Source organism: Mizuhopecten yessoensis, unplaced genomic scaffold (assembly GCF_002113885.1).
Source record: "Mizuhopecten yessoensis strain PY_sf001 unplaced genomic scaffold, ASM211388v2 scaffold10497, whole genome shotgun sequence".
NCBI lineage: Eukaryota > Metazoa > Mollusca > Bivalvia > Pectinida > Pectinidae > Mizuhopecten > Mizuhopecten yessoensis.
The window spans coordinates 23,137-50,724 of record NW_018408576.1 but is presented as its reverse complement, the minus strand read 5'-3'; the positions used below and the strand labels follow the sequence as shown (position 1 = coordinate 50,724).

General features: G+C 39.1%; 2 protein-coding genes across 2 annotated transcripts; one reads left to right on the top strand and one right to left on the bottom strand.

Annotated features, from left to right (window-relative positions):
* Positions 1–1,739: 1,739 nt before the first annotated feature.
* On the bottom strand, positions 1,740–24,195 carry LOC110460859 (DNA-dependent protein kinase catalytic subunit-like). Its single transcript, XM_021514052.1, has 7 exons — positions 24,108–24,195; positions 12,832–12,990; positions 12,065–12,266; positions 9,562–9,750; positions 9,332–9,371; positions 6,729–6,825; positions 1,740–4,421 (listed from the first exon to the last, which is right to left on the bottom strand). The coding sequence occupies exons 1-7, from the start codon at positions 24,137–24,139 to the stop codon at positions 4,220–4,222; spliced, it is 921 nt and encodes a 306-aa protein (XP_021369727.1). The 5' UTR covers positions 24,140–24,195; the 3' UTR covers positions 1,740–4,219.
* On the top strand, positions 23,747–27,588 carry LOC110460858 (chaoptin-like). The gene has a single exon (XM_021514051.1). The coding sequence runs from the start codon at positions 24,055–24,057 to the stop codon at positions 26,935–26,937; it is 2,883 nt and encodes a 960-aa protein (XP_021369726.1). The 5' UTR covers positions 23,747–24,054; the 3' UTR covers positions 26,938–27,588.

The window sequence follows — 27,588 nt, the reverse complement described above, 5'->3', positions numbered from 1 at the left end:
TATGTCCGTCGTTTTGGTGGTTTTTATCTTTACCCATGTGTATATTTGTTTGTTTCACGATCTATGCCTCCACCCGCCACGGAGCCCAACAAGGGGACACTGGTGTGACGCGGATATCCAGCGCCAAGTGTCGGAGATACATAGAATAGTATACTCGTAAGAATATACATACTATTTGAAAGAGTATACTCTCGCGATTGACCCTAAGCCACCGCCTTCTTGGGAGTATGTAAACCAAGGGCTCGGCGTGACCAGCCGATTGGTGATAGAGGGCCCATATCACCTCTCGTCTACCCAGAGTCCGAAGCCAAAGCAGTATGTTGCAGAATATCGGATCATGTCTCCTTCCTATCAAGAGTTTGACAGTGATTCCGACTCTGCTCAGCTACCAGGATCTTCTTCCCCCAGGAATACGAGATGCAACCCACGGCAAACAGGTTGGCTCAAATTGGAGCTACTGTGAAAGCCTTCTGCTACGATGACGCCCAGCGCGCCACAATCATACCCCCGAAATGATCACATACGCACTGAGCACCAACGTACCCAGCCTCGGAACGTGGACCCAGCTTTCTTGGAGGCCTCGGGGTATGGAAGCCAATATCTGAAATTAATGTAAAAACTACTGCAGTTTTTGGAATTTTTTAACCTGGCATTGATGCGATTCCACCAATATAATACTGGTTTTGTAATAAACATTGTTTGGCAACAATATATTTATTTTGAAGTAAAAGTGTGTAAAGAAATCAAATATCATGACCCAAAAGTTGATATCAAGTAGATATTTTGGATGATTTGCAATAAAAATTCCTCCTTAAATGACTTGTACTACCTGAAGCGGTATAATACTTGATGCAACATTTGAAGATACCTATACATTCTAGAGCCATGTTACTTGGTTTGGTATGTAGATTAGTAGCCGGGAACTAGATCTTCTAGGCCTGATGGTTTTATTTCTTTTCTGTTTTATTATCGGATAGTTCGATAATAATAAAACAAAAGATCGGGCCTAGAAGCTATGGTTCCCATAGCTAGTAGACTTGAAGTGCAATTACAAGTACATATTTAGGTCAGAAGTAAGCTATTGAGAAGTGGTGGGGTCAAAGTGTCACATGATCTATAAAGCATAAACAGATATCAGAATCTTTATTTGGCCAGTGTCCCTGGGATAGAATTGTATAAAACTCCCACGTATAATATGATGACCAACTCTGAAGGTCGAAAATATATACAGAATCAAGCATCATTTTCCAGAGAATCTCGAGTTGGAAATTTACGTCATTATAATTGATTAGATTGCCTTACTGAGTTGGAAATTTAAGTCATTATAATTGATAAGGTTGCCTTACAAGCATCAGCTGTTGGAGATTTCCCTGTAGCTCAGCGGTAGAGCATCAGGCTGGAGAGCAGCAGTGTGAACAATTTCTCGAATACATGTATTGTGTTTTGATCTAGTAAAATCTAAGTTCACATATAATACATGTAACTGTATATTTAATTATGCTGTGTATTAATATTTGCTTTTGTGATACATTTTCTCGTTGTGGAGGGAAAAAGGCAAGTTAAAACTGCGATGAAAATTTACCAGTTTACATGCAGTATTGCTGTAATCTAAATAATTAACTTTCAGCTAACGTCTAGCAATGGAAGTTTTTTTTGTAGTGACTGAAATATGTGGAAGTAGATTTTGTCAAATCCCAAAGTAGTGAAAATGTTTCTAAATAACAACCAAAAACCAGTAGTGCAATGATTTGTTTTAATTTGTGTACTGCAAACAAAAAAATGGTCAAACTACTGTCACTGTAACACAAGAAAGTTGTATTCAATTATGAATGTATATCATGATCCTGTAGCCTTACAACCTTATATAAGTGTGATAATTGTACAGTTATACCGCTCATACAGACTTTTACAGTAGACTTTGTAAATGGTGCAAAGAATGGCACAGATTTTGTAATAAATCAAAGATAAGCAAATTAAAAACACTTTTCAAATTTGAACAAATTAAAATGACATTCTGGTTTTAAAGAACCTTTTCTATTGACAGTATTTATCCTGTTCTAGGTCATTTATCATCTGGAATATTACATACTGCTACATGATGATATGATGAATTGATGGATTCGTATCCATGTGTGACTTTATGTAGATTGTTTAATAAATTAACAAATCCTCATCCAGCACTTCAGTTTTCAAACAATCCTCTTTCTAATGCCGACTTTAAATTTCACCTCATCCAATTCCCAGAACATGTAATTAGTCTTGTTGACTACTCTTTTGAATCTGGCGACAAGTCAACACACAACCTAGAAATAAAGACCCATACAATGACATAGCATGGTTGTCACAGCTTCAAATTGCTTCACATTATTTACTGTAGGCGACATAGATTTATATCCATTGAAGCAATGAACCACCACAGTATGTTTGGCTGGACTAAAGTCGGTTCAGCCAAGCATGTTCCTGTCTGTCCTATTGGGCAGCTTAAATGCTGATCATTTATCCACATGTGTGTAGAATGTCATCTGTTACTCTTAGCACGATTGTGGCACTAAACTGCAGACTCCCTTATCTATGTAGAATGTTCATCTGTTACTCTTAGCACTAGTGTGGCACTAAACTGTAGACTCCCTTATCTTTGTAGAACATTCATCTGTTACTCTTAGCACTAGTGTGGCACTAAACTGCAGACTCCCTTATCTATGTAGAACATTCATCTGTTACTCTTAGCACTAGTGTGGCACTAAACTGCAGACTCCCTTATCTATGTAGAACATTCATCTGTTACTCTTAGCACTAGTGTGGCACTAAACTGCAGACTCCCTTATCTATGTAGAACATTCATCTGTTACTCTTAGCACTAGTGTGGCACTAAACTGCAGACTCCCTTATCTATGTAGAACATTCATCTGTTACTCTTAGCACTAGTGTGGCACTAAACTGCAGACTCCCTTATCTATGTAGAACATTCATCTGTTACTCTTAGCACTAGTGTGGCACTAAACTGCAGACTCCCTTATCTATGTAGAACATTCATCTGTTACTCTTAGCACTAGTGTGGCACTAAACTGCAGACTCCCTTATCTATGTAGAACATTCATCTGTTACTCTTAGCACTAGTGTGGCACTAAACTGCAGACTCCCTTATCTATGTAGAACATTCATCTGTTACTCTTAGCACTAGTGTGGCACTAAACTGCAGACTCCCTTATCTATGTAGAACATTCATCTGTTACTCTTAGCACTAGTGTGGCACTAAACTGCAGACTCCCTTATCTATGTAGAACATTCATCTGTTACTCTTAGCACTAGTGTGGCACTAAACTGCAGACTCCCTTATCTATGTAGAACATTCATCTGTTACTCTTAGCACTAGTGTGGCACTAAACTGCAGACTCCCTTATCTATGTAGAACATTCATCTGTTACTCTTAGCACTAGTGTGGCACTAAACTGCAGACTCCCTTATCTATGTAGAACATTCATCTGTTACTCTTAGCACTAGTGTGGCACTAAACTGCAGACTCCCTTATCTATGTAGAACATTCATCTGTTACTCTTAGCACTAGTGTGGCACTAAACTGCAGACTCCCTTATCTATGTAGAACATTCATCTGTTACTCTTAGCACTAGTGTGGCACTAAACTGCAGACTCCCTTATCTATGTAGAACATTCATCTGTTACTCTTAGCACTAGTGTGGCACTAAACTGCAGACTCCCTTATCTATGTAGAACATTCATCTGTTACTCTTAGCACTAGTGTGGCACTAAACTGCAGACTCCCTTATCTATGTAGAACATTCATCTGTTACTCTTAGCACTAGTGTGGCACTAAACTGCAGACTCCCTTATCTATGTAGAACATTCATCTGTTACTCTTAGCACTAGTGTGGCACTAAACTGCAGACTCCCTTATCTATGTAGAACATTCATCTGTTACTCTTAGCACTAGTGTGGCACTAAACTGCAGACTCCCTTATCTATGTAGAACATTCATCTGTTACTCTTAGAACTAGTGTGGCACTAAACTGCAGACTCCCTTATCTATGTAGAACATTCATCTGTTACTCTTAGAACTAGTGTGGCACTAAACTGCAGACTCTCTTTTCTATAGAGAATGTTCATCTGCTAATCTTAGCACTCTTTGGCACTAAATTGCAGATCCTTTATATATGTAGAATGTTCGCCTCAGCCCTGTTTGGGTGTCAGTCTCTGAACTGTTCTACATCCATGGTTCCCAGCCTGCGTAGACTCGGCCGAGAATATTAGGGTCGGTGGCCTGGTCTATGAGAGCAGCTACCTGGTCCTCCACACTAAGACTGTCCTGAGGAAGTTGTGCCCTCGTGTCATCTCTCTCACCCATTACAACACTCTCAAAGTTACGCAGGAAATCGTTCTTTGAATGGCCAAGTCTCAGTTCATCCCTGTAAGATAAAACCAGATTTATTGTTGTAATGCTATGGTATCTAACTTGTAGGAAAGTAGTGGCCATACAGCAAGACTTTCCCTGACACTAACTGCCATATGAGAACCAGATACATTATATAGTCATTTAGAACAATTATATAACACATCAATGTATGGTAAACCTGACAGACCAATGAGTGACCATACATCACTACTGTAAAAATAACCGACCACACATCAATGTATGGTAAAGATTGACTATAGTATAACCAAATATGGCTTTTTAACTCATTCACCCCTGAAATGTCATAATGAACTATTCCAACCTTTGAATTGGAGGAGTTCAAATGTGTCTTCAGGGGTGAATGAGTTAACTGTGGATTCCCAGACATAATCTACATAATTCACAGTTTTGGTTTGTCATTGCTATGGAAGCCTCCTGCACAATATTCCTGAAATCAATGAACCAATTTTTGAGTAGTCCAAAACGTGAACTGTTTACAGCTACAAGATGGGAGGAGATCGACAAAGGTAATTGCAATAAGTCAAATCAGACTGAAACTGCCGAGTTGGCACAATGCAATCTTTTGACAGTTTTGGAGTTATGCTCTGAGAATGGTAAATTAAGCATTTTAGGCTGTATATTTCCATGATAACAGAAAAAATATAATAAATGAAAATTGCTGCATAGCAAAAGGCATTACTAGGCCACTAATTCATACAAGGATAAAGTTTCGTGAAGTTGTTGCCTTGTGGTTTATGAAGTTATGCTCAAGAAACAGTATATTTCAGACCTAGCATGTATAATCCACCCCGACTTTGTTGGGTGGCAGATAATTGGAACACTGGCAGGTCAGCAAGGGGTCGCCATGTGTCTAGCTGTATATTTCATCCACGATCACCAAGAAGATGATCAGATCAGCCGAACACAGACTTTTGTCAGTGATGGAAGATGATAAACTAGTCCACCAACCAAGCAGACACCATGGGGATCACATCATTTATATCATTTATCATAAAGTTTTTCATACATCTGAAATCTGACAAACACAAGTTACCAATTATTAAAAACAAACACAGAATAGCAGAATGCAACCTATAGCCTGAAAGGTCTCAGCCAAACAGAAGCCTTGGTGGCCATCTTGCTTGAGCAGATAATGATAAATGTTCATTTTCATCATGTAGACTGTCCTGTAAGTATTACTTACCACCAAGTAAATCTTATCAATAAAACAAAAGTTATAGCAAAACTTGTCTCAGCTAATAAGAAGTAAAGGAAAGGATCTATATCTGTTCTATTTCTAACAAGTGTTTGGTAACTGTCAGTGATAATGAAGGGGGAAGAACTGTGATAATCAGGGGAGGTAACTGATACATGCGAGTTATCCTATTTTAATTTTAAATTACAAACTAATCACCATAAAGTTTGGAGCAAACTAAGCTTGCTAACTTAGTAAACTGGAGTTAACAAAATAACTAGAAAATGTCTGTAAGACATAAATGCCCCTGCTGCCATGTGAAATTAGTTTAATTGTTCTATAAAAAGTTACAACCACTTTGATCTTGATACCCTGAAACATGTACACACACAAGGTACTACACTTAAAGTTGATCAGTTGAATTTAATAATCTTTTTTTTTGTTTGTATGTTATTACCATCCTGAAACACAAGGATGTCAGAGGTAAACCCATACTTGACCTTTATATAAAGTTTGACCAAAATATGTGAAAGAATTAAGTTGCTAAGTGTTTAAATTGAATCAGTTGATGATTTTCTATATATAGCAACAGTGAGCTTGGAACCCTGAAACACAAGGATGTCAGAGGTATACTCATATTTGACCTTTGTAAAAAGTTTTACCAAAATCCTTCAAAGAATGAAGTTGGTAAGTGTTTACATTGAATCAGGTGATGATTTACTATATATAGCAAGTGTGATCTTGGCCTTGACCTTGGATCCCTGAAACACATCAATGTCCGAAGTATACTCATACTTGACCTTTGTATAAAGTTTGACCAATATCTGTCAAAGAATGAAGTTGGTAAGTGTTTACATTGAATCGGGACGGGACGGGATGGGACGGACATGGGCAACACTTTATCCCCCCCCCCCTTTTATGGAGGGTTGTACCTTTGTATAAAGTTTGATAAAATCTGTCATAGAATGAAGTTGCAAAGTATTTATATTAAATCGGGACGGGACGGGAGTTTACATTGAATCGGGAAGGGACGGGAAGGACATGGGCAACACTATATGCCCCTCCATTTTATGGCGGGGGCATAATAACACCAGTGCACGAGCTTGGACTCCACCTTTTCCTTACCTTGTTATATAACTGGGATTTTCACCCTTAAGTTTTCTCTTGACATAATGGACTTTCTCCTTGGGATACCATGTGATATTTTCCACTTCAAGCGAATCTGAAAAATTAAAAACAGAAGTACTGCAAATATTACTAATTTTACAAGTGAGTTGACCTAGACTGCTCTATACCACACACCCATTTTGGTCTTTTAATTATCCTACAGATACAGGGGGGCCTGTATTGTGTACCTTGATGCATAAGCAACCATGGCAAAATATTCTCATTAAAAGTAATATTTTGGTTATAACTTTATAGAATCTACCATCTTCTCATGCATATACACAATGTAGTTCCAACCGGTTTTGAATTTCAAACTGAAAATGAAGCAAGATACCCAAATGTATAATTTTCCTACAGAAACTACAGTAAATTTCACCTCATCCCTAGGGAGAGCATGAATTACAGGAGTAATGAAATTCTAAGTTTGATAAACCACCTTGAAACCCTTTCATCTATATATAAAGAGGATTTGTTTCTAGCACATCTGGGTCTGAAGAAGATTGTTGAAATTTAAGCCAATTTGACCACTTTGGGGCCTTCCCCTCAGCTCCTGTGTTTCATAGTAACAAACTGTCAGCTTAGGGTTATAATTCCAATCAAGTTTACTTCTGATTAAGTACCATTTTCCTATATAATCTATAAACAAAGCTTGGTGGTATTGAAATTCACAATTTTGACAAAGCACCTAAAAACCTTCCAATAATAAAAAGTATTTGCTTCCAATGTATCCGAGTGTGGAGAAGATAGGTGAAATTCAAGTCAATTTGACGCATTCAGGCCTTGCCCCTCAGCCCCTGGGGGTGGGCCAGACTCAAAATTTTCTTAGTATCAATTAAACTGTCATCTCTGGGTTATAATTTCAATCAAGTCTGAATTATTTTCAATAGAAAATGAATAAAGTTTTCCCAAAAGTATCATTTTCCTAAATAAACTATAGTTAACTTTAGCACATCCCCAGGGGTGAACGAGGAGCCCATGGGTAATGAAATTCACAATTTTAACAAAGCACCTCAAGACCCTTCCATGTATGAAGAGTCTTTGTTTCCAGCGTAACTGGTTCTCAAGAAAACGATTGTTGAAATTTAAACCAATTTGACCCTTTTGGGCCCCTCAGCCCCTTGGGGTGGGCCAGGCTCAAAATTTTCATAGTGTCAAACTGCCATCTTGGGGTTATAGTTTAAATCATGTTTGAATTATTTCCAATTGAAAATGAACAAAATATACTCAAAAGTATCATTTTCCTATATAAACTATGATAAATTTTACCCACTCCCCAGGGGCAAAATAGTAGGGGTAATGAAATTCACAATTTGATAAAACACCTCATTACTAAGACCATTCCATCTATGAAGAGTATTTGTTTCCAGCATTACTGGGTCTTAAGAAGAAGATTGTTGAATTTTAGCCAATTTGACTACTTTTGGCCACGCCCCTCAGAGCCCATATCCTCACAATATTGGTACATCTTTGGCCATGGAAGGTTTCTGCAAAATTTCAATGTTATTGGTTCAGGGGTTTGTGAGAGGAAGTCAAAAATGTAAATTGTTTACGAACGCACGACGGACGACGACGGACAAAGGCAATTTAGAATAGGTCACTAAAGACATCATCTCAGGTGACCTCAAAAAAATCAGTAGGAAACAAATTTGTTGTAAAACCTCAGTACAAATTAATGTAAGGTAAAAAAATCATATATCTCTGGCAAAAAGTTAAACAGCTTCTTCAAAATTGTTGCATTATAGAATATATCACAGGTAAATAATTGGTCACAAGAATGACAGTAACGATGATTTGAAATGTGAGTAACTGGAAACACTGGTGGATACCATGTATCATTGTTACTGGTGGATACCTTGTATCGTTGTTACTGGTGGATACACCTTGTATCATTGTTACTGGTGGATACCATGTATCATTGTTACTGGTGGATACCATGTATCGTTGTTACTGGAGGATACCTTGTATCGTTGTTACTGGTGGATGCCTTGTATCATTGTTACTGGTGGATACCTTGTATCAGTGTTACTGGTGGATATCTTGTATCATTGTTACTGGTTGATACCTTGTATCATTGTTACTGGTGGATACCTTGTATCATTGTTACTCGTGGATACCATGTATCGTTGTTACTGGTGGATCCCTTGTATCATTTTTACTGGTGGATACCTTGTATCATTGTTACTCGTGGATACCATGTATCGTTGTTACTGGTGGATACCTTGTATCATTTTTACTGGTGGATACCTTGTATCATTGTTACTGGTGGATACCTTGTATCGTTGTTACTGGTGGATACAATGTATCATTGTTACTGGTGGATACCTTGTATCAGTGTTACTGGTGGATACCTTGTATCATTGTTACTGGTGGATACCTTGTATCATTGTTACTGGTGGATACCATGTATCGTTGTTACTGGTGGATACCTTGTATCGTTGTTACTGGTGGATACTTTGTATCATGGTTACTGGTGGATACCATGTATCATTGTTACTGGTGGATACCATGTATCGTTGTTACTGGTGGATACCTTGTATCATTGTTACTGGTGGATAACTTACCTCCTAAATTCAAACTCTGAATCTGCTTCTCTGCATTTACCTGCACAGACATGAAAGAATCCCAATTAGTATTGATAGAAAACATTGATACTAATAGATTGGAGGATTATTTTCAATGACAAAAATCTTATACATTGTATAGTGCAAAATATTGATATACAATATAACAACATATAGACTAAATGTATCCCTCTTGTTGGATTGGATGGTAAAAGGAGGTCTCAACTCACCAGCCAATCAACAGAGGGCTCCTTCACAAATATGTCCATGGTTGCAAGGAGCAGGTCGTAGTCTTCCCTGAGGGCACGTAGAGCATGGACCATAGTACTCTCCATCAGCCCCTTCACCTGAAGGGGCAGCATCAGGTTACGCAGTTGTTTTGTTAGACGGAATGGCATCAGCTCCGGTATCAGCAAGAACTGTATCAAAGATAACATTTCTATCTAAAAGCATAAAACTGTATGACTGACCCTTTCTACTCTCTGATCGTTTCAATATGTTTTAATGTTTGAACCATTTTGTTACCTTTTTTTTTATGCCAAATCAGAAACATGAGCAACCAATTGCATTGCTATGTGGAAGACAGTCTGGAGTGTTACCAATTAGACAGAAACTGATTTTTATGTATATTATAGTAACAGCTGTATTTGACTTTTCAATCTGAAAAGTCCACTAAACTGCTATGAGTAAGGTAGTATGAAGTTCAATAATTAAAGGAAACTGAAATCATGGTGTGGAAAATGATTTCTATTAAAAAAAGTGACCATGGCCTTTTGTCTTGAAAGCAATGAAAAAACAATAAATTTGGACAAAGAATCCATATGTTTAAGTCTGATTTACCCAAGGGAACTTGATCTATTGTGTTTATACTATTGAGGGCAATAACAGAAGATGGTTACATAATAGTATTTAAATGACACTGAATGGGAAAATACCTTGTAGACATAGAAGATGGTAATAAATGATCAATATGTTATAACCATGATAATCATTTCGTACTATACAAAACAATAAACATTTTACTTCCAAGGATCACAATCCAGTTTTATGATGATTTTTTTTATTTAGTTCTATCTTCATCGAGTGGGAAATTTCCAACAGTAATCTGACGCATGGGACACTCTACCGAGACGGCCTTTCTACGTGTACTTAATGATATAGCTTCTGCATTGGATAACAAGTGCACAGCGGTGCTTGTCATGCTGGACTTGTCAGCTGCATTTGACGTCATCGACAATGGCATACTTTATAAACGTCTGGAATACTCTTATGGAGTGACTGATACCGCACTATGCTGGATATAGTCATACCTGAGTGAACGACGACAGTGTGTTTCCATCGGATCTTCCACCTCACATGACAAAGTACTATATTTCGGGGTTCCTCAAGGGTCGGTGTTAGGACCACGAAAATATTGTACATACTCCAAACCGATTGGAGAGATTTGTCGTCGCCATATTCTTCGCTATCATTGCTATGCCGATGACAAACAAATTTACATGGTCATCAAACCACATGACAGTTGGAATACAGTCTCAGAAAGTCTTAGCTTGTCTGAAAGATATCAGCATCTGGACACCCCTGAAATTTTATAATGAACTATTCCAACCTTTGAATTGGAAGGGTTCAAGTGTGTCTTCAGGGGTCAATGAGTTAAGCTTAATCAGGAAAAGACGGAACTAATTGTCTTTTCCCCAAAGTGTCAGCAAACAATGGCTCTCCAGCTCAAGGTCGGTGCCAGGACTATTGAGACTGTTCCAGCTGTTAAAAACCTAGGGGTATACTTTGATAGTTCACTGAACATGGAGAAACAAGTGAACGCTATTGCCAAATCCTGTTACTACCAGATCAGGAACATCGGCTGTATTCGGTAGTTTATAACTGCAGATGCATGCAAGATTTTGGTGCATTCACTTGTTACCTCTCGGTTGGATTATGGTAACGCCCTGCTCTGTGGTATATCTGACAAACTACCTAGTCGTCTGTAGAGGGTCCAGAATACTGCAGCAGGGCTAGTTACTCGTACTTGAAAGAGAGAGTACATCACACCTGTGCTTTATTCGTTGCACTGGTTACCTGAATGATACAGGTCGCAGTACAATATTCTGGTGTACACATACAAGGCACAGAATGGAACAGCTCCTCAGTACCTACAGGAGCTTGTTACCGTGTATCAGCCGTCACGATCACTGTGGTCAGAGTCAGAATCTTTGTTGTGTGTCCCAAAATCTTGTACTGTGACCTACGGAAACATGCTTTGGGAGGGTTTCGGCTACGTTGTGGAATAGCTTACCATCTGCTATTAGAAAGTCAAATACCCTGGCCAAGTTCAAGAGGGACAGCAAAACTCACCTCTTCACGTCTGCATTTTAGAATCCTTGGAAAGACGTCATGTAAATACCACCCTTTTATTTGTTCAATTATGTGCACATTGCTTGCTTAAATGTATAAAAGTGATTGTAAGCCTTAGTTTTTTGTTTTCACAATTATAACCATTACTATTATCCATTAGGATCCTATTAAATTTTGGATGAAATGATATCTAGTTGTGACTGAATATAAATTGGTATAAAACTTTGATTGGCCCAATAAAATGACATTTCCATTATTCTAATCTGATTTCATTCACCATGAAAACAACTGTTTTTCTATCATCATTGCTGAGTGGTAATACTTACCTGAGTTTAGTTTGTTTGTGTTTATTACTATTAACAGCTATGGTCATTTATTTACCTGAGTAGCTGATCCAAATGCGTGTCCAAAATCAATGCCTATCATCTGTCCTGTCTTGAGGTTGATCATAAAGTTGGACAGATGGCGGTCACCAATGCCTAGAATATACTGACAAATGGACACGAGGGCGTGGGACACGGCCAGAGTACAGCGCAACACATGAAAAGCTTCAGGACTTGTACTGATGTCATGGAAGGCCCGTCTGTAAGTACAGGTGTAGATAAAGACACACCTCCATTATAATACATCAAAGTGTGATATAAACCGTATCATTAATCTTGTGGTTATCATAAAATTGTGTATTTTGCTTAAATAAATTGTTTCAATTTATACTGCAGAGAATAATTACATATCAGTTATCAATAAAACAGACACCATATTTTACCTATACCACAATACACAAGTATTACTTATAGAATACATGACACAAATTACCTATACCACAATACACAAGTATTACTTATATAATACATGACACACTTTACCTATACCACAATACACAAGTATTACTTATAGAATACATGACACTCTTTACCTATACCACAATACACAAGTATTACTTATAGTATACATGACACACTTTACCTATACCACAATACACAGGTATTAGTTATAGAATACATGACACACTTTACCTAAAGCCACTATATGCATTTACTTATGACATGTTCTAACTACATACCAGACGTCCTTTACCTCAGGCAAAATGTACATATGTCAACTGTCATTTCCGGCTCTAGATTGTGTGACACATTCCAGCAGTTTACCTGAACAGATCCCAGGGAATTTTGTTCTCCTTGAGTCGTAGTTCCCGGATGGCCTCTGTCTTGTTATACTTCTGATACATAAGGCCATACATTTTAGCAAGAGGCAGATCCTTACCAAGCTTCTGTAGCCAGGCAGTGTGTTGACCGTTAGGACCGTTCCTGTCAAACAGTGTTATTTCATTTATACTACATTTAAATATGATAATACAATACAGAACTGATCACTTAGCATCTGTACATGTCTTTGATAACTTACCATAAAACATAATATTTCTACATTTTGATGTAAAATTCAAATCCGGAATAAATTAGCATGTGAGAATAAAAGACTGGAAAATCAACCCTCAATTATATATTTTGGATATCTCATTGTATTTGCAATAAAAACACTTCTTTATTTTATGTGGTAATCAGACGAACCTGTCAGAAAACAGACGTTTTTGAAAGCTCACAAAATACGTTTTCAATACCAGGTTTCGCATGACCGTGATGCCAGTTAAGTACACATGACCCTGATGCCAGCTAAGTACATACTCCAGGTTTCACACGACCATGATGCCAGTTAATGTTAAATACACACGATCATGATGCCAGTTAAGTAATACAGGAACATGATGCCAGTTAAGTACAGACTGCAGGTTTTACAGGACCGTGATGTCAGTTAAATACACACAACCGTGATGCCAGTTAAGTACATATGACGGTAATGCCAGTTAAGTACACACTACCGTATGCCAGTTAAGTACACACTATTAGGACTAAACAACTTGTGAAACAAAATCATAAGATAAAAATTTAAACACTTGAAATTAGAAAAAGCATCCACATAATAATTTCAACACTTTGAAGGAAAATCCTGAAACTTCTAAATATCCAGGTATTAAATCTGGACAATATGTTTAACTAATTTGGTCTGAAAGTCGTGATTAAACAGCGTAGCTATCCAGGTAGGATTTTTCACACCTTTGTAACAACCCAGATTAGAGCTGAAAATAGATCGGTCTTCAAGTACCTTGTGCTGGCCACGTTCAGTCTAACAAAACCTGTGCAGCAGGTCCTAGCGAACAGCTATTTAAATCAACTCTAAGTAAGTCTACAATGGTTTCTACACACGTTTTCTAACAGGTATAATTGTTATGTCTTTGATCATGCATTTTATCAATATTCTTGGTGACTTCACACATCAAATGAGAAATCATTGCCGATTTCAACAAACAAATGTCATCATGTGTTGATGAATATTGAGTTTGTAGCCTGATTTGCTGACAAAATGGTTTCAGAAACCGGCACAATTTTATGGTTATTGTCATTTCACCACAGTTTTCCCATTCTCAACTACAGACTCTTACACAAGACAGAAACAAACTAATGAATGTAGAAGACAAGAACTCACACATACCAATTGTGATTTCCCCAAGAAAAAGTCCCAGAAACAAATTGTATCAATTGATGCATGGAGACAAACAGAAATGTCATTGAAATGATGTATGGACATCCAACAGAAACATCGGTTAGTTGATTCATGGAAACAAACAGAAATGTTAGTGAACTGATGAATGGGAAGAAATGTTACCTAATTGATGTATGGGCAGAAATGTTAGCAAATTGATGTATGCGCAGAAATGTTAGCTAATTGATGTATGGGCAGAAATGTTAGCTAATTGATGTATGGGCAGAAATGTTAGCTAATTGACGTATGGAGAAACCAGAAATAACGATGAAATGATGCATAGAGACAACCAGAAATGTCAACTAATTGATGTATGGTCAGAAATGTTAGCTAATTGTTGCATGGAGACAAACAGAAATGTCACTGAAATGATGTATGGACGTCCAACAGAAACATCGGTTAGTTGATTCATGGAAACAAACAGAAATGTTGGCGAACTGATGTATGGGCAGAAATGTTAGCTAAGTGATGTATTGATACAACAAGAAATGTAAGCTAATTGATGTATTGGCAGAAAAGATAGCTAATTGATGTATGGGCAGAAATGGTAGCTAATTGATGTATGGAGACAACAAGAAAGGTCAGCTAATTGATGTATGGAGACAACAAGAAATGTCAGCTAATTGATGTATGGGCAGAAATGTTAGCTAAGTGATGTATGGATACAACAAGAAATGTAAGCTAATTGATGTATGGGCAGAAATGGTAGCTAATTGATGTATGGAGACAACAAGAAATGTCAGCTAATTGATGTATGGAGACAACAAGAAATGTCAGCTAATTGATGTATGGGCAGAAATGTTAGCTAAGTGATGTTTGGATACAACAAGAAATGTAAGCTAATTGATGTATGGAGACAACAAGAAATGTCAGCTAATTGATGTTTTGGCAGAAAAATTAGCTAATTGATGTATGGGCAGAAATGGTAGCTAATTGATGTATGGAGACAACAAGAAAGGTCAGCTAATTGATGTATGGAGACAACAAGAAATGTCAGCTCATTGATGTATTGGCAGAAAAGTTAGCTGATTGATGTATGGGCAGAAATGTTAGATAAGTGATGTATGGATACTACAAGAAATGTCAGATAATTGATGTATGGGCAGAAATGTTATCTAATTGATGTATGTGCAGAAATGTTAGCTAATTGATGTATGGAGACAACAAGAAATGTCAGCTAATTGATGTATGGGCAGAAATGTTAGCTAATCAATATATGGAGAAACCAGAAATAACCGTGAAATGATGCATGGAGACAACAAGAAATATCAGCTAATTGATGTATGGCATAAATGTTAGCTAATTAATGTATGGAGAAACCAGAGATAACCGTGAAATGATGCATAGAGACAACCAGAAATGTCAACTAATTGATGTATGGTCAGAAATGTTAGCCAATTAATGTATGGAGAAACCAGAAATAACGGTGAAATGATGCATAGAGACAACAAGAATTATCAGCTAATTGATGGATGGCATAAATGTTAGCTAATTAATGTATGGAGAAACCAGAGATAACCGTGAAATGATGCATAGGGACAACCAGAAATGTCAACTAATTGATGTATGGTCAGAAATGTTAGCTAATTAATGTATGGAGAACCCAGAAATAACGGTGAAATGATGCATAGAGACAACAAGAAATATCAGCTAATTGATGTATGGCATAAATGTTAGCTAATTAATGTATGGAGAAACCAAGAAATGTCAACTAATTGATGTATGGTCAGAAATGTTAGCTAATTAATGTATGCAGAAACCAGAAATAACTGTGAAATGATGCACAGAGACAACCAGAAATGTCGACTAATTGATGTATGGGCAGAAATGTTAGCTAATTAATGTATGGAGAAACCAGAAATAACGGTGAAATGATACATAGAGACAACCAGAAATGTCAACTAATTGATGTATGGGCAGGAATGTTAGCTAACAAGCAAATTCGTGGAAATGATATCCCCTGCTTGCAGGACATATTGTAGGTTAACATTATTGAGGTTAGGTTTAAACATGTGAGTATTGTGCTGTTGGGACATAATGTATAGCTTGAAACTTAAAGAAAGAAAAAAAAAAGCCCTATACCTCATTGATTATCTGTAAATATGGTACACCTCTGGTAAGTTCGAATAGGCTGATAGTTCTAACACACTTTTTGAAAAATAAAAATAATAAATTTCTGTGTAGTTCGAACTCACAATTTGAGTGCTGAAATTCTCGAAACTCACTTAAACTTGATCTATTTGCTCATCGACAGCGTTTAACTACTGAATAACGGGTAGTACTCATGTGCGATCATTGTTGTCATCAATGTCGGACAATTTGTGATGGTTATTTGTTAACCAAAGTTTTAAAGATTACAATAATTTCCCAACACCCAGCTGTTTCCATACCTCACTCTCGTGGGATCGGAGCGTATCTTACATGCACATAACATGTTCCACTGCGCATCCTCATTACACATGCAAGCTTGACCACTACATCTTGACCACACATACGTCACTAGCCTCGCTCTCATTCTACTGCCAAGACGTCTGCATCACTCGCTATTACTTAACACTATCCATTACTACCAGATTCACCATGCCACCTAAAAGACGAGGGAGAGCTCCAACCAGGACCCCTCCTCACGTAGCCATCGCAGACTCTTCCCTTCTACAAGAATCCGTGGCGATACGAGGTAGGAGACGACAAACTTCTCCATCTCCCCCCACAGGGCCTCGGGGACAAAGGCATCGTTCCCGCTCGGCACTGGATGGTACCAATCCTTTGAAATGACCTGTCGCCAAATTGTGCCAAGAACTAAAGAATTCCGGCATGGATTTACCGACGTCTACACCACACAAAACGCTCGTGAAATTGTACCAACAACTACACAACACCGCCATACACGTGGATCTCGAACAACAACAATCTCAACAGTCGAGATCACGTGACATGCTATCTCTGGCAACTTCAGCCACTTCCGGTACGGAGTCACGTGATAGTCAAGATGGCGTCCGCAACCACCAAGATGGCGCCAACCATAGTCAGAACACAGCTTTGGACAATCTACGGCAAGAAATGACTTTAATCCAGCCACACTTGCCCAAATAAACAACCGCTTCATAGGTGCTGGCGCTAACAACTCCGCAAATAACCCCACGGTGGAACAGGCGCCGACTCAAGGTAGGGAAAGTCTTTCTTCTACGCATGAACATGCAAAGAAAAGGGTTTCGATGGACGACCTACCGGAGGTCAAGATCGTTCCTCAACATCTCCGCAGCGCCATATATGTGCACAAACACATAAATCTGTCCTTACTACTCATTCCCGGCATGGACAGCGATACAGAAACTAAAATCATCGACCAGTCAGGTAACCAGGTCGTCATGAAAAGTAATGACCCCAGAGCTATGCGCCATCTAAACATTCATGAGTTCAGGATTGCCTTCTACCGTTTTAAGAACGTGATCTGTGAGAAAGAGCCAGAAAGACGGCACGAACTCGACTCATATTCGGACCTCATTGATGACATGTTTGTGCAATATGGGGGCACCCATTTCTACGATTACCACACTGCTTTCTCTAAAAAGGCCGAACAATATGAGGTCACCATGGGCCTTCAAATCAACTGGGCATCACAGGATACCGGTCTCTACCTAAAGATGTTCTCAGGTCTGAGAAGCGTCACTTGCGAACACTGTCATAGCGCGAGCCACTATTCCGGTTTTTGTCCCTCTCTCCTCAATACCCGATTCCACAATGACCAAAACAGTCCGGCCTACCCAGGACATGGGAAATCCAACCCCAAACAGGCAAACAACAACAACCAGGGTAGATCTCAAGACCATGCCCAACATAAGACTGACAAGAGGGGTCGGCCAAGGCTATTCCATAACGGAAAAGAGTTGTGCAACAATTACAATTCCAATGGCTGCAGTCTCACCCACAACAATTTCGCACAAATGATTCACTGCTGCCAAATATGCAAATCACCCAACCATCCAGCTCCAGAGTGTGCAAAAGGAAAAAATAACCAAAAAAGTCAATCAGCCACATCCAATCAGAACTGACTAAATGGACTCCCTCATATCACCACCGCCTTCAAGTCCTCAGGTTTCAAAGAACTGCGTGATTTCGATTCCAGGGCCAGCACGCCTATAAACATTGATAATTTGGAAAATGAGTTAAGAGACCACCCCGATCAAGAGTTTGTACAGAGTCTTGTCAATGGTCTCCAACATGGTTTCAACACAGGAATACAACATCACCCCAAAGTGAGTTTCACCTGTAAAAACTTACAGTCAGCAACTTCTCGGTCCCTGATAGTTTCCCAACTACTACAAACAGAACTCAAAAAAGGCTACATCATCGGACCGTTCAAAAGGCCCCCATTTGAGATCTACAGAATTAACCCTCTCGGTTTAGCGCAGAAAAAGTATTCCAAAAAATACAGATTAATCGTGGACCTGTCAGCTCCCCATGATAACCCACAACATACCAGCCTAAATAAACTCATCGACAAAGATCAATATTCGGTCAAGTATGTGCGGGTCGACGATGCCATTTCCGAAATTAAAAAACTTGGGAAAGGTTCCAGTCTCAACAAAACAGACATTGTTGATGCATTCAAACTCTTGCCTATTCGTCCAGATCTCTGGAAATTTCATGGCATACAATGGGAAGACAAATTCTACTTCTTCGTTCGATTTTGTTTCGGGTCAAGGAGTAGCCCCAAGATTTTCACTATGCTCTCGGAGGCCATCCACTACATAGCTACGCACAACTATGGTATATCAAAAATGTTATTTCTGTTGGATGACTTCTTAACCATCGACCCCGTGCAGAATAATGGCCATTAGACCATGGAAACCCTTCAGTTCGTCTTCAATAGACTTAACATACCATTACACCCCGACAAAACCCTCGGGCCTGACATCTACATGACTTTCCTAGGCATAGACTTGGACACCATCAAACTGCAGGCATTGCTTCCCCCGGAAAAAATCTCACGTATCATCGAGGTTCTGACCGAATTTGCGACACGAAAAACAGCAACAAAACGCGAACTATTAAGTCTGCTTGGACACCTCAACTACGCATCGCGCATTATCATTCCAGGGAGAAGCTTTGTTTCCTATCTCTTACCCTCGCTCACTCTGTTAAAGAACGTCATTTTCATGTCTCCATTAACCGTGACTGTGTTAGCGAAATCTTCATGTGGCGCTCATTCTTGCAGACATGGAACGGAATTTCGTTCTTTCATGATGACAACCTAACCGATTCCGCCGATTTCGAACTGTTTACTGATGCAAGTGGAACTCATGGATACGGTGGTTACTTCCAGGGAAAATGGTTTGCCGAGCCATGGCCAAATACCATGCCAAAACTCGGTTACAAAGACATGTCCATGGCTTACATGGAACTCTTTCCAATCGTAGTGAGTGCAATCCTGTGGTCCAAAAACTGGCCCCGCAAGCGCATCCTTTTCCATTGTGACAACATCACCACCGTGGCCATAATCACAAAAGGTCGCAGTAAATCTCCAATGATTATGAAACTCATACGTACCCTTACCCTTTGTGCAGCTAATGAAAACGTGCATGCAAAACACATACCAGGAAAATACAATGTATTAAGCGATTGTCTTTCTCGTCAACAGATCAAGAAGTTCTGGGCACTGGCGCCACATGCGGACCACTACCCTCACAAGATCCCCTCACTGGACAAACTCTTCCCTAAATCCGACAGTGACGAGGCTCTGGGAACCATCCCTAGCACAAGGTACCATCAACGTTTACAATTCTGCATCAACCCTGTACAAAAGATTTCTCGTGCTCCATTCATTGTGGACCTCCACAAGTCCCGCCCCCCCAGAAGTGGACGAGGATACTCTGATCTACTTCGTGGCTTTCTGAGTAAACAAAAAACTTAACTATCAATCCATCAAGCAATACCTCGCTGGTGTTCGTCACTTCTACATCACCTACAACATAAACTGCCCTCTCTCCCAACCAGCCATGCTAGACAGACTACAACTCATCCTTTGATGAGTCGAGAGGTCCCAGTGCAACTCTGAACCCAACCGCCTTCCAATTACCCATGATCTCCTGTTAAAGATCATCAACAGGCTTACCAAAGGTCAAACCACACTTGGTTCTTTCAATAACCTCATGTTGTCAGTGGCTTGCAGCATGGCCTTCTTTGGTTATCTTCGTTGTGGTGAATTCACTAATAATTCACTTCGCATCATGGATATCGTGCCTAATGACCAGCTCTCAGCTTACACCTTACACCTACCCAGTTCTAAAACAGATGTGTTTCGACATGGTGTAAAAATTCACATCCACGCGACATCAACCTCTTCATGTCCCGTCAACCTCATGAAAGAGTACTTACTGCTCAGAACCTATACAGGGGCTTCCACAACAGACCCCCTCTTCATCACCGCCAACGGTGCCGTACTCAGTCAGCCTTACTTCATATCGGCCATCAAATCCATCATTACAGACCTAGGTCTCGAAGCTAACTTTTACAATGGCCACAGCTTCCGGATAGGGGCAGCTACCACAGCTGCCAAGTGTGACATTCCCGACCACATGGTCAAAACCTTAGGTCGGTGGTCTTCTGACTGTTATTTACGATACATTCGTCTGGATACAGACGACATTAGGAAAGCACAGATTAACTTGTGTCATCGCTAGCTGAGATGTCATGTGCCTTTATACTTGTACTTTTCCCTCTTGAAGAACTCTGTCTTAATCATCACGTGCCATCCTATGTGTGTTCTGCTATTACCAGTCATACTCTTTGACTATTTGGATGAACTACAATATGTAAGTGTATCTGTCTGCCTTTACACAAGTATGTATACAACTGTTCGTGATCAGACATGGGATTTCATAGTGAGGAATATGTTCTCAAAACCTAAGTGTTCAGTCTTATTGTCTTTCACATATCCATATCTTCAACGAGATGGCGTGTTTATATTTAACATTTCTTGAAACATAATGTAGAACTATGACTTTTCCCCCATCATACCCCGCACAACCCCATCCACACTGACACAGAACATTACCAAAACTTTACCTATATTAACTATAATAATCTTTTGGGGGCTTTGTACTCACGAAGCATTCCCATTTCTACTTATCGCCAATACTTCGTTCTTCCAAACTGGCTTTCTTATATAATTCCTATATAAGTGCCCCCAAATAATTAAATATTCCTACATATTCATTGTCTGAGCCCATTAGCTCATCTCTCATCTATAAATAGGCTGGATAAACCGGGTCGTGACTGTCTGGTTGGCAGCACTCGCTCCAATCATCTCTCCTCTCTGCAACTTCAGTTTCCTCTGGTCTCAGGCTCCGCCATGGTCATGAAACTTCAAGTAGGTAACAGCCCTACTTTCTCCAATAGGTAACAGCCCTACTTTCCCCAGTAGGTAACAGTCCTACGTTCTCCAGTAGGTAACAGCCCTACTGCCACAGTCATGACCATCTCCAGCCTAGTCCTACATGTATATTTCCTGGGGGGGACTCGTGCATTTGTCGCCCCCCATTTGCCAGCGATAATTGAGTTTCTTTCTTGTAAACATGTGCACGCACCAGTCAAAGATCTTTAGGCCTCAGTAATATCCTAACAGTACATGGAGCGGGGAATGTTACGTCACATCGCTGACAGACGTGTGTATTGTCATGATATTACTGTGATTACAATTTGATTATATAATCGTGACCTGGCTACCGATCACTGATTTATAACTTAATTGTTATATTACCTTTACATGTGCCAAATCAAATACATCTGACCAGGTGGTCGATCAAACTATTAATCCGTAATTGTAGTTTCAATCCACCCTCCACATTCTGATCAGTATACAACTGAACTTTCGTCATTACTCGAGAAAACATCGGCCTACATACTTGTCTCTGTTTTGCAATTGAACTTAATAATTGATTATCAATATGTAAGTGAATATATACCATTTTCATCTTCAGATTTGCAAATATATATCGCAATAAGGCAGTTGTTGTTCCGTATTAATGACTTGACTGTTTGCTGGATTTTTGCCGATGTCAACTTGGAAAGTTTGAAGACAATCGGATAATGAGAGTTAATAAACAGAAACAGCAGATAATGACGTTTTTCGTTATTCAAGGGGCCATAACTCCGCCAAATAAAGTCCCCTGAAAGTGGTCATCGTACTTGGCCGAGCCCTTAAGGGATTTAACCTTGTGACCAAGTTTGAAGAAAATCGGTTAACATTTGTTGTAGTTATTGCACAGAAACACAACCCAGTAGATAATTACGTTTTTCGTTATTCAAGGGGCCATAACTCCGCCAAATGGGGTCTGCTAAAAGTGGTCATCGAACTAGGCCGAGCTCTTAAGGCATTTAACCCAGTGACCAAGTTTGGAGAAACCAGAAATAACGGTGAAATGACACATGGAGAAAACAAAAATGTCAGCTAATTGATGTATGGAGACAACCAGATATGGCAGTCACTTGATGTATGGAGACAACTAAAAATGTCAGATAAATGTCAATTGTCTCTCCGCCAACCCACTAACATACCAAATCTGGTTACTCCTGGTGAAATAGTACAGAAGGTATGCCCCAGACAAACTTTTTCAAAGGTTGAGGTCAAAGTTCAAACCATACATCACAGTGACCTACTTTTTGTACTTGACACTCGACCATGCACTCAAAGATGCACTTTATATACATTCCAAATCTGATTACTCCTAGTGAAATAGTACAGAAGATATGCTCCAGACAAACTTTTTCAAAGGTTGAGGTCAAAGGTCAAACCATACATCACAGTGACCTACTTTTTGTACTTGACACTCGACCATGCACTCAAAGATGCACTTTATATACATTCCAAATTTGATTACTCCTAGTGAAATAGGATAGAAGATATGCCCCAGACAAACTTTTTCAAAGGTCAAACTATAGGTCACAGTGACCAGTACTATTTGTACTTGACATTCTGCCACCCCAAGATGTACTTGCATACCAAATCTTCTTACTCTTGGTGAAATAGTATAGAAGATATGCCCAGGAGGACAAACGTTTCAGATGAATGGACAGACAGATGACAAACTTGTACCCACCAATACCACCGTATCAAGGAACCTTAATTTGGGGGACTAAAAACAAGCATCATTATGCCTATGAAAAGCCAGGTATAAATATACATGTGTGTATGGAGACCATTAACTGATACACAGAATATAGACAGAAATATCAGCTATCATTACCTGGTATTTAACTCCCCTTTATCTTTTTGGAAAGGTTTTGAGATTTTTTTTTAAAAACCTAAACCACAGGATCTTTTAAGAAAATGTGTGCATTGAGTTCCTTTAAAAATATTCCAGTACACCATAGATTTCTGTCACTAAAGCATACAAGACAGCAGTTTAATGAAACTTGAAACCAGCAAGTCAAATCGCGAAAACGTATTGCCGTTATGTCATTGTATATACATAAATACTCCTTCACTCGGGCATACCACACGGAGCACAGAACCAGGAAATTAAACCTGAAAATACAAACAACACAAACTGATCTGTCAGTAAGGCCGGAATTTCAACACATTTAAGAAGGATGTTTCTTTGCTTGCTGTCCTGTTGGTGTGGTCAGTGCCTGTAAGTGTGGTCACTAGATGTAGTTTGTCTACATATTACAAAAGAATTACTTGTTACCAGGATCGCACCAATGTTATACCCAGTTTCCCAAAGTACAACGGAACTCTCAATCTCCTGGCATTAAACGGGAAATGGATCATGAGAAATCTAGACAAGAATTCATTCCGAGACACACTAGTGAAACAACTCACCCTTGAGAACATTGGTTTACAACACCTGTCATGTGACACGTTTACCAACAATAGGCGGGAGTTGACTATTCTCAACCTTGACGACAACCTGCTGGACTATTTTCCTGCGTGTTCCCTCAATAACTTGAATCACCTGAGAGAGTTGACTTTGAGTAAGAACTTGATCACATGTGTTCCTGAACACAGTATTCCTGGGTATTTGGAACACCTTGACGTGTCACACAACCAAATATTTACAATGAGTTCTGACATGTCCACAGATGTCTACAACGAGAACCCATTGAAAACCTTCAACATCAGAGGAAACAAACTCCACAGAATCAGCAACAATGAACTTCATCAATTTACAAGCTTAGAAAACCTTGATGTAAGTGAGAACCGTCTAGAGTACATTCATCCAAGGTCGTTCGTATCGTCTGGCAAGCACCTGCGGGATATCAATCTGTCCCACAACCAGCTGATGACAGATGTGTGGTTCTGTCTGGAGCACTTACAACAGGTGAGAAATCTTAACTTGTCTCACAACCAGATAGATCATGTCAATGATAACATGTTATCCAGCATGACAAACCTACAGACATTTGACATTTCATACAACATGCTTTCTGAAGTAGGACCAGCATTTGTTAACCAACAGACTATGCTTGTTCTGTTATTTCATCACAACTCTATCACCAAGGTTGCCGAGGACATGTTTGCCGTGGGAACCAGATTTATGTCCTCGTTCACGCTTGATTTGTCCTTCAATCTTCTGGTCAGTGTAGATCTGACCATCCTAGACTGCTGGGATTGTAGGTTTGCTATTCATCACAACAAACTTACAACAATGCGCCTCTCCTCAAACCAAAACAGCACTTTCAGTTTGTTTGACATCTCCTCCAATGTACTACTAACAATACCTCCAAACCTGCCTCCATGGACCAACTTTAACGGATCAAACAACCCATTTTCCACAGCGAGTGTGATGGACGTTTTGACTCATTTCCCTAACAGGACTATATACAGTGTCGCCTTACAGAACACAACATTCCTGTGTACTAACACAGATATCCCAGAGATTGTGATTCCCTCTGATATAACACTGAACCTGGCAGACAATTGTGTTCCCTCTCAATTCCTGTGTCACCTAAGATCAAATGTGTCCAGCCAAGTCAATATTAACTTGGACAGGAATGGAATCTTAACGCTTCACCAATGCCCACTCAATGTTTCTGTTGTAAAACTCTCATTGAAGGGAAACCACTTAACATATCTGAATGAATCTTTCATCACACAGGAAATGCCAAATCTAAAATACTTAGATCTAGCTGAAAACAATATGAAGTCAGTAAATCTATCACAACTGAGTAAAATAGTACATTTGAATGCATCTTTAAACAATGTACAGGAACTCCCATTCATAGAAATCCTTTATCTGTATCGGCAAACAAGAATTCTTGATTTTTCCTCAAGTAATATTTCTAGCGTAAATAATGTTAATTTTGAAGGTTATGATATTTATGGGTCATATATTAATGTAGACATTAGCAACAATACTTTAAAACATACTTTTCCTGTTACTTTTGCAAGGCAAACCAGGCATTTCAGATATTCCACATTTTATTTAAATTCATCAGATAATCAAATAGAGTCAATCACTGATGTTTTAGATTTTCAGACAACTTATGGTTTCTATATTTATTCATCCCTTTTAGTTTTTGATTTGAGTAGAAATAAAGTAAAAACTGTTTCAAATATGATAAAAGATTGTACGTCACGCTTGCGTTTCTCTCGGCCTAGGATAGTTATTAACATAACTAAAAACATGCTGACTGACTTCCCCAGCTGTGATTCCCAGGAACAGATTGAATGTCCTGATATTATTTTAGGACTGGATTTCTCCTACAATTTCCTTCATGCCTTACCTCACAGTGAAACATGTATAATGGATAAACTTGTGATGTTAAATGTCAGTCACAATGATTTCACTGAGATACCGGAACCAATCGCCAACTCATCAAATCTCCTATACCTGATTATGAGTGGCAATAAGATCACCACAATCACACCCAATGCTTTCATTGGACTGCCTCTCCTCAGAGAACTTGATTTGAGCTTTAACCAGCTTACAATATTTCCAGAAAGTATAAAAAGTCTATCAAAACTGGAAAAACTTAATCTGGCAGGAAATCACATTCTGACTATCCCAGACTCTGGATTTTCCTTGTGGCCATCTTTGTCTGTGGTTCAGCTCCATGGAAACCCACTGGTCTGTTCCTGTTCCACGGCCTGGCTGAGAAACTACACCTTCACCACAGACCTTGGACAGTGTAGCTATCCTGCAGAGCTAGAGGGGACTTCAGTAACCTGCCTGGAAATCTCACCTTGTGATGCAGGTGACATGGTGTATTCATCGAAGGAAAATATACAGGCATGTTTTGGGAATGGACTTGTGTTTAAAAATCAAAACCAAACCCTACAGTGGAACATGTCATCAAAATATGTACAAACCATATCACAATCACTGGCCACTGTTGAAGTTTTCAGGGAATGCAAGCTGGTAGCAAACTTTTCAGTAGTTGATAAAGACACCTGGACACTTTCTGATAATGTTGATGAAAAACGTGATCTAGTGTGCCTGACAATGTCAGATAAACACTGGATTAGTAATATCACAGTGTCTCGTGTTGGTTACAACAGATCTAGAGCAGAACCAACTCACATCAACAGAACCAAATCTTCTTCAACCCGAGTCTCAAACATCACACAGTGCCTACATTGGAGTGATTGTTGCTCTCTCCATACTTTTGGCCATTGTTGTGGGTGTAGGACTTGTCTACTTTCTACATAAAAGACGTCAAACTGTCGCCAAACATTCGGGAACTGTACCAACCACATCAGGCCAGGAAAACATGGTTTATGAAAATACCACTGTAGGTGAGACATCATTCAGTAGTGATCCTAATGATGAACATTGCTATGAAAGTCTGAATTGCTCAAATATATAATTATGAAAACTAGTTCAACCCCACAGATACATACAAAACTATCCCACACTCCCCTATACACAAACACTAGATCAAACCCTCAGATACATACAAAACTATCCCACACTCCCCTATATACAAACAATAACTCAAACCCACAGATACATACAAAACTATCCCACACTCTCCTATATACAAACACTAGCTCAAAACGACAAATACATATTAAACTATCCCACACGCACCTATATACAAACACTAGCTCAAACCCTCAGATACATATTAAACTATCCCACACTCACCTATATTCAAACACTAGCTCAAACCCTCAGATACATATTAAACTATCCCACACTCATCTATATACAAACACTAGATCAAACCCTCAGATACATACAAAACTATCCCACACTCTCCTATATACAAACACTAGATCAAACCCTCAGATACATACAAAACTATCCCACACTCACCTATATACAAACACTAGCTCAAAACGACAAATACATATTAAA

Bases quoted from the DNA above. Each gene is read 5' to 3' on its own strand.
- LOC110460859 (XM_021514052.1), bottom strand. From the start codon at position 24,139: ATGACAGGTGTTGTAAACCAATGTTCTCAAGG. The intron at 12,267-12,831 runs GTAAACTGCTGG...CTGTACTTACAG, and splicing joins ATTCCCTGGGATCTGTTCAG to ACGGGCCTTCCATGACATCA. The intron at 9,372-9,561 runs GTGAGTTGAGAC...ATGTCTGTGCAG, and splicing joins AGCCCTCTGTTGATTGGCTG to GTAAATGCAGAGAAGCAGAT.
- LOC110460858 (XM_021514051.1), top strand. From the start codon at position 24,055: ATGAGAAATCTAGACAAGAATTCATTCCGAGACACACTAGTGAAACAA.